The sequence below is a fragment of the Arachis duranensis genome, chromosome 1, assembly GCF_000817695.3.
Source record: "Arachis duranensis cultivar V14167 chromosome 1, aradu.V14167.gnm2.J7QH, whole genome shotgun sequence".
Lineage (NCBI taxonomy): Eukaryota > Viridiplantae > Streptophyta > Magnoliopsida > Fabales > Fabaceae > Arachis > Arachis duranensis.
This window is the reverse complement of record NC_029772.3, coordinates 91840984-91855173: the sequence shown is the minus strand read 5'-3', so window position 1 is coordinate 91855173 and position 14190 is coordinate 91840984. Positions and strand designations below refer to the sequence as shown.

The following is a 14190-nucleotide window of genomic DNA, read 5'->3' as shown; positions in this document are numbered from 1 at the left end:
ATAATAGAAATTTCATAAGTTTTTCATGCATTCAATATATTAAAAGTAAAAACATATTAATTTTTTTAATAGAATATTTCCTTTTTAGTATAATTAAAATGTGTTCGTAGCACATATATTAACAAAATCTTAAAAATAATGATAAAAATATTAAAACAATGTTTACCATAGAAATTATATAAAAAAAATTAAAAGAAAATGGCACAACTAACCAAAATCCTTATAACCCCACAAGTTCAATAATTCGCCTTGCATCACTCAGGGGTGCCTTGAATCATCATCTTGATGGATAAAGCAAGAACAATTCATGATCACAAGTTTAAAACTACAAAAATCTACAGTGAAAAGTAACAAAAAGAAAGAAAAAAGGGATCTAAGCGCCCACAAATTTCCAATAATAATTCTCATACAAACGGTCGTCAACAACAATAATAATATATACACTTCAAATCATTAGCATAAGTACCTAGTTATGGATTCCCGATTCATTCTTTAGCTTACAATTTTTGAATCCTTAACACTGGGTACTGCGAATTCCCAAGACAATACTAATAAAATGAGAGATTACTACACGGTAGTAACACAGTAGCAGTGGAGAATATTCAAATATTCAATACTAATACAAAAAACAAATCCTGAATCTCGAACCTCTAAACAAGATTAATAAATAAATTAAAGAGAGAAACACACAAATTCAAATGGCGATTATTAAAGTTTGTCTAATTAAGCAGGTGTGGTATTCTCAGGTGGGGAAGTCCAGAAGATATCCTTGAGTGCAGGGCGAAGCTCCTTGCTGCAGAACTGGTTGTACTCCAAAGTGTCACCGTTATCCTTCTTCACCTCCACCACCAGGAATGACGGCGTCACGGCGTATATATCCGCCGCAATTGCCAGCTTCCCCTTCCTTCCTCTCTGCTGCCCCTGCAGCCTCACCTTCGTCTCATCGCTGTTCCTCTTCACGTCGAACTTCACCGCCTTCGCCACCTCCTCCAGTCGAGATATCACGCTGCTCGCCGTCCCCGCCGTCGCAAACCTCATCTCCTCCCTCTCCTCCCTCTTCTTCTCCTCGAACAACCTCGACAAATCAAACCCTTCGGATAACGATATTATGTGAAACGCGTTCATCGTCGATGGCTGCTTCATCTTCTCCTCTATCTCTTTCTCCTTCTCCTCTTCGTCTTCCTCCTTCATCCCCCGTAGCATGTTCTTCGGAACAGGTTTCTTGAACCACGGTGACTCCATGATTTTCGAAATGGTGATGCGAGAATTCGGGTTCGGATCGAGCAGCTTGGTGATGAGCCTCCTTGCATCGCCGGAGAACCACGGCGGACACCTGAAATCTCCTCTGTAAATCTTCTTGTACATCGCAACAAGGTTATCGTCCTGAAAAGGCAAGCAACCTGCAAGAAGCACAAACAGGATGACGCCGCAGGACCATATATCGGCCTTGGCGCCGTCGTATCCCTTCCGCGCGAGCACCTCCGGCGAGACGTATGCCGGAGTGCCGCAAGTTGTGTGCAACAAGCCGTCCTGGCGGAGATGCTCGGAGAAAGTGCTGAGTCCGAAGTCAGAGACCTTGAGGTTGCCGTTGTGGTCAAGGAGGAGATTCTCCGGCTTGAGATCGCGGTGGTAGACGCCACGGCTGTGGCAGAAATCGACGGCGGAGATAAGCTGGTGGAAGTAGAGCCTCGCAAGGTCCTCCCTCATGCGTCCCCTTGTGGCAATTTTGTTGAAGAGCTCGCCGCCCCGGACGAGCTCCATGGCGATGTAGATCTTGGATTTGGAAGCCATTACTTCGTGGAGCGCAACGATATGAGGATGCTTCATCATCTTCATCACCGAGATCTCTCTCTTAATCTGCTCCATCATCCCAACCTTTATCACGCGCGTGGTACACCTTCGCGAACGTCCCCGTTCCAAGAAGCCTCCCTAACTCATACTTCCCCTGCAGCAGCGTCGACGCTGAACCCTCACTCCGTCTATCTCCCATTCTAATAACAATAATAACTAATCACACGACAATTACAGCCTTGCCGTCAGGTCGCTAGTATATATTATATATGTTTCCGTGAAAAATAGTAGTGTGTGATAATTGAAGGTGGCTACTAGCCTGCACTACCCGTCTTCGACGTGTTTGCGGTGGCAATTTCTGCCGGCGATGGCGGCGGTGGAGAGTTTTGGAGGGTCGGCGACCTTAGTGGGAGGGAGGAAAGGGCTTATCATCTCTCTGCATTACAAAGAGTGATTTGGGGAATGGAGGTGAAGAAATTAGTGTAGACTGAAGGGTTGTTTGATTTTCCTTTCTTTTTTTTGGCCAAACCAGCGTTATCATCCGACTGCTTACCTAATGTTTGGTATGAATTTATAAACAAGTGTGTGGGGTTTGCGGTTTTGGACTTTTTCGTAGATTTGATCGGACGGTTGTGAACGGATATGGACACGTGTATGGACTATGATAGGTCTGTCATCGTCCTTTACGTTTTTATGCCGACTCTACCGTGGGAGGTTAGTTACTTAGTTAGATGTAAAGAAGATTCTGGGCCGGGCGGAGCCGAGCCGAATGCATGCATGAATGATAATCAAGAAAATAATATTTTGAATGGGAACAATTAGGAAGATAGGAAATATGATAAAAATATTTGCTTCTTTTGTTTGATAATAAAAGAATAAAATAAAAAAATATTATATCCAACTCAATCTTTAAATATTTTATAAACTCATCTTATTTTATAAATTTTTATTTATTTTTTAAATATAAAACTAATTTTATATTTCTCTCACATTTGTAACTAATCTTAACATTTAAATAATAAAAAATCAATAAAAATAAAAATTCAAATATTTATTCAAATTGTAGAGTTATGTTGCCGTCTTTAATCATTCATTCCAAACAAATTTTGAAAATATTTAGTGAAAATATATATTAACAAATATTAATTTGGTTGATTAATAATCTTTATTGTTAATAAGAATATGCAACCTACAAAATTCAATAATTGACTCTATGCATGGTTTTTCTCTCAGTAGCTAGTAGTTAGCTAATAACTATTAATACTAATAGATGAAATATATATTTACATGTATAAGCTAATATATTTTAAATATGTAATTATTATTGGCTTAATTTTTATCTAACATAATAAATATTTTATTAATAATAAGTATATATATAATATAGTATATATAGAGCTGGCTAGTTAAATTTGAAAGAATAATTACAGACAAAAATAAATAACTTTCGTATCTCTCTATTTTTTATTTTTTTATTATGAGAATTAACTTAATTAGTTATTAACAATTATAATTATTAATTATTTTATATTTAAAATACTCTAAATTTTCCAATATTTTATTATTATTAAATAGGGTAAAGTATATTTTTTGTTTCTGAAGTTTGACAAAGTTTCAAAAATACCCCAAAATTTTATTTTGTTTCAGTTTTATTCCAAAAGTTTTCAATTTGCATCAAATATATCCCTGACGACTAATTTTTCAAAAAATTTAAGACTAATTCAACAACAATTTCATAAGAACAATCCTCAACATGAACAAATCAAGCATAATTTTCATGCAGTATTGTTAAATTGGTCTTAAATTTTTTGAAAATTTAGCCGTCAATGATATATTTGATGCAAATCGAAAACTTTTGAGATAAAATTGAAATAAAATAAAACTTAGGAGTATTTTTAAAATTTTTGCCAAATTTTAGGAACAAAAAATATACTTTACCCTATTAAATATAATGAAATGGTTACCTAAATTATTTTTTATTAATAATAATATATATTTAATTATAATTAATTTTATAGCTAAAGTACATAAAAAAATACATAAAATATAATCATCAAACTAATATATTTTAGGATTTTGTCACCAAAAAAAAAATATTTTAGGATTTTAAAAAATTTTATATTTTGTATTTTTATTTTAGAAACATAAAAAATAAAATTAGTTATATCTTAAATTTTTTAAAATATTTGTTAAGCAATTATATCTTACGTATTTTTTATGTATTTTCACTGTAAAACTTATATTATTACTAATAAAAAATAATTTAAGCAACAGAAAACTTTATAAAATTCTTTTTGATTATATATGATTGTAAAATTATAATCCCACATGGTCAAATTTTTATTTGATAAAATTTAGAGGATACATATTTATTACTGTGCCCTGTGTCATATACGGCGTTCTGTTATTAAGTTAATTAATTAATTTCGTTGCGAAGAACTATTTCAATAAGACACAAACTAATAGTCAATATCATCATTATGTAACAAAAATAAGTCTTCTTTTACTTCTACTTTTTGACGTTCACTGACTTTGTGAAATACAAAATTGCATTAAAAAAAAAGAAAGTAATCATGTTTAATTTTAATGATATTTATTTTTTGAAAATTAAATATTTGAATTCATCATGCACTGATGTACCTAATCATGTTGGAATTTAATATTTGATCATTTGCCTGACTCTTAAAATTACGTTTTTTTAACATGAAATCGTAATCAAGTTGCTTTCTTAATTTCTTTTCCTGCAGTAATTTCTGGAGTTGGCGGACAATAATATAAAATAGATTAAGATGTAATTTTATCTGAAAAAATTAAAATGTTGATAAATTTATTTATAAATAAATAAATTAGTTATTCAAAAAATATAAATAAATTATTATTTTTATTTATAAATATTCAGAATATTGTTAAATACACATAATTTAAATTAATATTTAAATATTTTATCAAACAAAAATATTTTTCATAGATATCAAACAAAATTTATTTATTTATAGACAAATTTGTCGATATTCGTTCTAAAATTTTTTAGATAAAAATAATAGTTTATTTTATAAAATAAAAAATGTCTCAAAAAAATTACATTCTCACAAAATTTAAATATTTAATAAAAATGTTTTTACGAAAAGTAATTATATTGAGATAGAGTGAATCGAAATATTTTTGGACTCATTTTTCAATTAGGTAAGATACTTTTTGCCGTTTCTACTTTTAGAAAATATTTTTGTTAACAAGTAAATTTTTAGATCATATAGTAATAACAATGAAAATATTAAATAATGTGAATAATAAATATATCGGATATTCAATTTACTAGGTATATAGATGATTATCCTAATATTAAGATTTAGATAAATAATTTAAAAGTGTAGTATATTTTTATTTTATTAGGTCAATTTTAAAGTTCATTATTCATCATTTACCCAAGAATAAAATACCTATTGATTCACCTCAACATTTGCAACTTACCCTTTCATTATAGAAAACAAAATCCAAGAAAAACAAATACAAGAATACGAAACCAAATTTACTAATTTTTCTGGCTCATTTTTTCAAATCAAATACTATTCAATAACCGTAGAGACACAGAAGATAAAACACTTTCCCATAAAATTCTCCGAAGATGAGAAAAGAAAAGATGAAGATTTTTTTGAGTTAATATTCAAATTCGTCCCTGAAAGATCACGCGATTTTTATTTTTATTCCTAAATGAATTTTTTAATCAAATTAGTCCCTAAAAGATAAACTGTTAGTCAAATTAGTTCTTCCGTTAATTGGATGATGATGTGTCACGTGGCACGCCACGTGACAGGTCTGCGACACGTGGCATGCCACGTGTCACTTGACATATAAAAAAGCTTTTTATTAGTCAAAATAGTCCTTAAAAGTCTAGACGTAAGTCATTTTCATCCCTCAAATTTTAAAAATTAGTCAAACAATTATTTTAAATTTTAAATCTTTTAAATTTTTTAAAATTATAATTTTTATTATTATTTAATTTATATAGTAAAACTCAATAATTGAAAAACTGGTTTATGGAATCACTTTTTGAATCTTAATATTCTAATATAATTTTTTAAATATTTCATTTAAAACAAAAGGAATTTTATTTTAATACGAAGCATATCTATTTATATAATGTACTAGTGCGGAGTAGCCTATGTTATGCATAGGTATAATGTTTCCTATTTCATTTTATCTCATTGATTTGTGAAATTAAAAGAAAAATTATATAATCTATCTCAAACATATGAAACACAAAAAAAATTATTGTGATATTTGCACGTATTACGCTTAAGAAGCAATTCATTTATTATAATAATAATTAACCAACAAATTTTTAACATTTTGTAAAGTTTAGAATTGAAGCAAAATTTGTGGATCTTCTTGAATTTTGAGTGTAATATCACTACTATTACCTCCTATATATAAGTTATACCGTAATGAAAAAAAAAAGATATAGTAGAAAAAAATAGTGGTATAACTTTGTTTAGGTTAACATACATAAATTTTGATTTTGAGCATATAATAACTTTGTTTAGGTTAATAAATACATACATTTCAATTTTGAGTATATATATATATTCTAGCAAAATATAGTAATGTAACAAAAAAGGTTTTAGAATAGAAAAGAATAAGAGATTTTGAGAAGATTAAAAGAGAGAGATAATTTTTTGAAGAAAAAATAAAAAAAATTATATAAGGACTAGTTTGACTAATTTTTAAAATTTGAGGGATGAAAATGACTTACGTCTGAACTTTCAAGGACTATTTTGACTAATAGAAAAAAAATTTTATATGTCAAGTGACACGTGGCATGTCACGTGTTATTGACCTGCCACGTGGCGTGTCACGTCATCATGCCACGTGGCACTTAACGTGATACGTCATCATTCAATTGACGGAAGGACTAATTTGACTAAGAGTTTATCTTTCAGGGACTAATTTGATTAAAAAAATCATTCGGGGACGAAAATGAAGATCGCGTAATCTTTCAGGGACGAATTTGAACATTAACCCATTTTTTTATTGTATTGTTGTTATTGAATTATGGAAGAACAATGCTACCTATTTATACTAATTACTAAACTGATTTTAAATTTTAAAATATACTAAAATAATCAGAATCTCTAGATGATTCTGTTAGAAAAAGATAAATAATTAACTTACAAAAAGATAAACATAACAAATTTTGTTTCTAGAAAAGAAAGATAAGATAACAAATAAAAATAAAATAAGAATTTAATATGCCACACAAGCTAGTAATGGAAGATGTCAATAATCCACACCTTAGATAAGTTCTGATGAAATGGTTGAGGAAGACGGGTGCGACACGATGATGCAAAAACATAGAAAGAAATATTGTGCTTGAGGGAGAAACAGCATACAACAATCTTAAGCGCGTGGTAAGATTGATCTTCAAAGGGCGCGTAGAGCGTGATAAAAGAAAGGACGCGTATAGCGCGATAAGAGAGATGGCGCGTAGAGCGATAAGAGAGATTTTGAAAGAGCGCGTAGAGTGCGGTAAGAGTAATTTCCAGAAGGCGCATAAAGCGCGGTAAAAATGCAGGTGAAACTGTCAAAAAGAAAGGGAGCGCAGACCAAATTGCTCGTAAAGAACAGGGTATCCAAGATTGAGGTAGGATTTTCACTTGGATGGATATAATAAAGATTGGTTGGATCTTGAACTAAATTGAAAGATTGATTATTCATTGTGGGAGGAGGTTGAAAAAGAACATGGTGATTTCTCACCGGGATAAAATATATATCCCCCTCAAGAAGGATACCATGGTTATGATACCATAATAAAACTGTGAAAGAATGAGAAAAAAAAAAGATGAAGAATTTTTTATTGTGTTGTTGTTGTTGTTGAATTATGGAAGAACAATTAAGAGGGAAATAACCCCCTTCTAACTTAATTCAATTCACATTTCACAATCATTAATTACACACTATACGAACAGTTATACAAATTTACGACGACTATCATTAGTAATTGTGTAACGTGTCACATCTATTTATTGATAGAATAACACAAAAAGTCAATGACTAAAATGCTCCTATTTCGAAGAGAGAGCTTGGGGGTTCCCTCTACAATCCTCGATTATTTTTTCTTACAAAAGATTAACCTGCCATCTTATAATAAATAGGTCAAAATTTAGGGACTATGATCTATATAGTATAGTTTGATAACTGTTAACAAATATTTCGAATAATAGCCACATAACAAACACACAGCATTATAGTTCCGCAATGTCATTACCCATTCCTGAGTTGTTACGAAGTAGTCAAAGCGCGAGCACGTACAATGATTTTCACCACTAAAAATTTGATAACCGAATATATTTTAAAATAACTAAGATCACAAGATCTATATAATAAAGAAGAAAGATAACATAGGGGATGAATAATTTACACAATTGACTATCTCTATCTCTCTTATTTTCATAAAATTTTAGTACTGATTTGAGTTTTAGAATGTCTTTTGTAGATATGTTTCAAAAAAGACCGACGTATAGCTTAACTTAGAGATAATAACGAAATTCGAGTAGACTTCTGAGTGCCTCTCACCTCAAACCAATCAAACAACGGATGGAACATATAAGATATTAATATATATTATATTCAATAATTTATTTAAATATTTTGTAATTTTTTTTTTTCAAAAGTAAGCGTCACCACCACAAGCTTGTAGGGCAAAAGCCAATCTCTTATCTTACAACAAAAGCAACCATGGCTAATAAAAATAGTTTTATAAAATGAAAATGATTTTTGATGGTATATTATTTAGTTTAAAAGCGAATAATAGTTATGTAAAAGTAAGATAATTTTAAGGGATGAACAATTCACGCAGTTGACTCTCTCTTTTAAGTTTATTCTCTTATTTTTACAAGATCTTAGTGTTAATTTGAGAATCAGAATATTTTTTTTTTTGTAGATTTTCACTTATTTTGTGTTTAAAAAAATCGACGTATAATTAATTTAGAAATAACAACTAAATTTGGGTAGACTTTTTGGAGCCTCTCATCTCTAAATATTTTATAATTATTTTTTTTAAAAGTGTATGCTACCATCACAAGTTTGTAGAGCAAAAGTTAATCTCTTACTTTTTAATAAAAGCAACTATGATTAATAAAAATGGTTTTATAAAATAAAAATAGTTTTTGATGGTATATTAATTAATTTAAGGGAAAATAGCAGTCATGTAAAAATAAAAATCAAACAAATCTCACACTCTTACTATTAGACTTGTTCTGACTAGTATCCAATCAGTGCCACAAATTTATAGAGTAAAAGCTAATTTCCTATTTTTTAACAAAAACAAATGTGTTTAGTAAAAATAGTTCTATAAAGTAAAAATGGCTGATGGTATATTATTTAATTTGAAAGAGAATAGCAGTCATATAAAAGTAAAAATCAAACAAGTCTCACATTTTTATTCTCATACTTGCTTTTGCTAGTATCCAATTAGACTTCTTAGAATTCTAATTTTCTTTAGGTTTTTTTTAGACAAATATTAATTGAAAAAAATAGCCTTTTATTTGTTTTGAGAAATAATGATCCAAAATGATCAAATCTGTTGGCCTTATATTATTATTGACCATCTAAAAGATTTTAGAAAAGAATAAAATAAAAGAATATAAAAAGAAATGATATTATATCCAATTTAATCTTAAAATATTTTATAAACTCATCTTATTTTATAAATTCGTATTCTTTTCAAATATAAAACTAATTTTATATTTCTTTCAATGTAACTAACCTTAACACTTAAATAGTAAAAAACCAATAAAAATAAAAGCTCAAAGATTTACTCAAATGGTTAAGTTTTGTTAGCCCCTTTAATCATTTATTCCAAACAAATTTTGAATATTTAGTAAAAATATATATTAATAAATATTAATTTAGATTATTAATAATCTTTATTGTTAATAAAAATATGCAACCCTGCAAAATTTAATCATTGACTCCACACATGATTTCCTTTCAGTAGCTAATAATTAGCTAGCTATTAATAATAACAGATAAAATATATATTTACATGTATAAGATAATATGTTTTAAATATGTAATTATTATTGGCTTAATTTTCATCTAAAATAATACATATTTTGTTAATAATGAGTATATATATAAAATGTAATATATATAGAGTTGGCTAGTTAAATCTAAAAGAATAACAACAAAGAAAGACGAATAGCTGAGAACATACAATTTATCATTAAGCTGCAAGTAGCTTTAACACTACTCATGGGTTAATGAGGACCTACATACTCTTCTTATTTCTCTATTTTTTAACATTTTATTATGAGAATTAACTTAATTAGTTATTAACAATTATAATTATTAATCATTTTATATTTAGAGTAAAATATCATTTTTATCCCTAACGTTTAGGATAAGTCCTAAAATTATTCCTAACGTTTCAAAATTAATTCAATGTTGTCCTGCTGTTAGGGATCCGTTAACAGAATTGGCGGCGGGATAAAATTAAGACGATTTTAAAATGTTAGGGACTTAAATAGGACGAAAACGTTGGAAACAAAAATGATACATAGAAATAAATTTTAATTTTACCCTTCAATAATATCAATTTTTTACTGTACATGGTATTCAATTATTTTTTAATCACATTTAAGTAAATTATAGTTAATTATATTACTTCCATTCTAAATAAATTAATTTTTTTAATAATTTTACACTTAAAGTAATGTAATGTTTTTATAAATAAATAACTTTTACACTTTCATTCTAAATAATATAATTTTACTTTCATTATTTAATCACATTACTTATATTTTTTGTATAATTTTACACTTTTATTCTAAATAAATTAATTTTTTAATTATTTTATACTTTCATTCTAAATAATATAATTTTACTTTCATTACTTAATCATATTACTTATAATTTTTTTATAATTTTATACTTTCATTCTATTTATTACATTATTTATTTAGAATAAAAGTGTAAAATTTATTTATTTATAAAAAAAATACATTACTTTAAGTGTAAAATAAAAAAAATTATTTAGAATGAAAGTAATGTGATTAAATATAATTTACTTAGATGTGTTTAAAAAATAATTGAATACTATGTACAATAAAAAATTGATATTATTAAAAGATAAAATTAAAATTTATTTCTATGTATCGTTTTTGTCCCCAACGTTTTCGTCTTATTTAAGTCCCTAATATTTTAAAATTGTCTTAATTTTGTCCCGCCGTCAATTCTGTTAATGGATCCCTAACAGCAGGACAACATTGAGTCAATTTTTAAACGTTAAGGACTTAAATAGGACGATTGAAACGTTAGAGACAACTTTGGGACTTACGCCAAACATTGAAGACAAAAACGATACTTTACTCTTATATTTAAAATACTCTAAACTTTTCAATATTTCAACATTATTAATATAACAAAATGATTATCTAAATTATTTTTATCAGCAACAATATATATTTAATTGTAATTAATTTTATAGTAAAAATATATAAAAAAATATATAAAATATTATCATCAAAATAGGCCGGATGTTCATTTTACTAGGTAGGACGATGGTTATTTTCATTGTAATTTGGATGTTCTATTTATTATTATGTTTCTTTCAGAGGAAAAAAAAGTTAATAAAGAAGTTATAATTGTATTCATAAACGCATAATTAAAGACAAATTAGGATTAGTGGTCACTGAACATAGCTGTTACTTCCTATTTGAGATCCTACAAGAAAATTAACTTTGCTCTCTAATTTTTCTAGCTTTTTTATTTTTGGTCCATAGCCAGTTATCCACACATTGAAGAAAATAATAGTATCCTTATGCATGCAACCACATGACATTAGAAAGTGTAGTTCCGTATCTCTAACTAGTTTGACGTATATTTATTGAAGACAAAGTTAAGTTGGATATTAGCTTCAGTCTCACTGTGATTAGTAGTTTAGTACTATTTTATTTCAACTTTTGTCCACAATAGACATAGTCCAATCTAATGCTCTTTTTCTTGTATTTTTTTAAAGCTTTTCAAACATTCAGTTTTTTGTGCTTTTTGTCAACCCCTTGTAGACAAATAAGAACACGTTTTCTCTTATTGTAAATCACAGCTTTATAGGTTATTGAGTTCATATATATAACATAAAGATTAACAAAGTCAGAAAATTTATAGTATGTTATCATTTGCATTGTTCAGTATTACAGAACAAAGAAATTCATGGAGCAAGCAATATCTTCTCAACATGTTGGCTGCTTTCTAGCTATGATGCAAGGTGTCCCGCTGCCTCAGAAAGAGGGAAGTATTTATACACGACAGGCTTTACCTTTCCTTCTATAATTTCTGGCCAAACATTCTTCCCCTTCACTAACAATCACAACTTTATTTTCAATGCTTCTATTCCGCAAGCCATCCTCTGCATTCAATCCAACAAAATTCTGGTTATTGGTTATCATCAAGACCCCATAAGGCAGCACCTTTGATCACATTAAACCTCTTTCACACCCATTGAACAAATTTGTTTTCTTTACTCATCGCCTTTTGCTTCCATTCATTTCTTAATTTAAACTCCTTCTCTCATTTGAAGCTAATGTCAATGTTTATGAACCCTTACTTCATGTTATTAGCCTTATTTCTCAAGAACCTTAACCGCTAACATGCTTCCTTCTTTTCATTAGGATACAAAAAAAAAAAATAAAGCATAAAGATGTAATCACCAACCGTATATGTAAATTCATTTTCTATTTGCCATACAAGTGATAATTCTCAGTAGGAATTTAATTGGTCAATGCGACTTGGTCAATTAATTAAAGCCACAACAACCACCAAGATAAATTATTTTCATACAATGCAACAACATCGCAGCCCTATAAAGCAGTTTTTATAGCCAAAAACAGCCATCCGAATAGATAATAAATTATCCATCTATTTCAGTAAAAAATCGGTACTTACTATCTCAGATTATAACCCAATTTGAGCATCAAACATGCATTTGTTTTCCTAACAAAAGCAAACCAAGAAAGGGAAAAAAACACCATGCAACCATCAACCGATTCAAAGAAGACTTCAACATAATAAAATCAAACCAGCATTCACGATCATCAAAATCAATAAGCAAAATGTCTCTATAGTAACCATTTTTACTTAAGAAGAAAACCTTGTTCAGGCAAGCATAAAATTGAATATGAAAACCAACCATCCGATAACATATTGAAGTAACCATCCAATTAAATAATCAAAGGATCTATCATACAGATCAACCATCTAATAGCCTACTAATGTAACCATCCAATAAGGGTCAACCAAACATCGACAATGGTCAACTAGTTTACGTCACATTGCATGTAATGGTCCACACGGGCGGGGAAAAATATTTTCTGCTTTCTAAACTAGATTGGCAAAATTTTTTAAACATTCCCGCGCTAAAGTTAAATCAATTACAATAATCTCAACCAATTTCTCATCCCACATTGCTCCAAGATACTAAAACTGCACCTATTGCATTTTAACTATGCAGACGTATTGGTCCTGGTGAATGGTCCACGTCAGCTGGCGACACAAGGCGCGAATTCTCCGCTGCGAACAGTGGCACGGGGATGCTTCAAGCGACAGCGTACAAGCGCGGGGATTGGGCGATGCTTGGCGGGTCGGCGGTGACGGACTGGTGGTTCAGCGCCGAGGTTGTGATGCGGATGCTGCCGGCGATGGTGTATGCTCGCGAACAGGAGTCATCGACGCAGTTCGCGTCGGAGCTGATGCGGGTCGCGAGAAAGGCGAGTGCGTGGCGAAAGGAGGTGGTGACCAACTACAGTGACGCGGCGGAGGGGGTTTGGGAGCAGCGACAGTGACGTTTTTGAGGGTTAGGGTCACGGATGGTCAACAATAGTAAATTGGGGGTAATTTGATTTAGGGATAGTAATTAGGGTAAATAGGGATCATTAATTTAATTTGGGTCATATAAATAGCCCATTGTATACATTGTATGAAAACTTCATTGTCTCCCTAGTGGGACTCATTAAAAAAATACTATAAAAATTAAACACAGCTAAATTTGATGAAACGAACGCGCGCGTAACCCTCGATCACCCTTAGCTTCTTCTTCGTGCCTCTCATTACGCCAAAACAGAGAAGACTCTGCACTCACCCACTCACCTATTCACCACTCCAAGAGAAGACTCCGCTATCACCACTCACCACTATCGGCGTCACCACTCACCACTCCAGGAAGACTCTGCACTCACTCATCTTCACCACTCACGACGCCGTCACTCGTCTTCAATATACCGCCGCTTCTCTTCGCTGTGCGCTCACATCAGGACGACGCTGCGCTCAACGAAAAGTCTCTCTTCATTCGCTCACCATCGTCGAGAAGGTATGCATCCACCTTCATTTGGTTTCTGAAATTTGAGAGGG

At 30.3% G+C, this 14190-nt stretch overlaps 1 protein-coding gene across 1 annotated transcript; it reads right to left on the bottom strand.

Annotated features, from left to right (window-relative positions):
• Positions 1-419: 419 nt before the first annotated feature.
• On the bottom strand, positions 420-2349 carry LOC107459136 (CBL-interacting serine/threonine-protein kinase 6). The gene is given in 2 exon segments (XM_016077350.3): positions 420-1879; positions 1881-2349. Coding segments are annotated over 2 exon segments (1266 nt in total). The 5' UTR covers positions 1991-2349; the 3' UTR covers positions 420-723.
• Positions 2350-14190: the final 11841 nt, after the last annotated feature.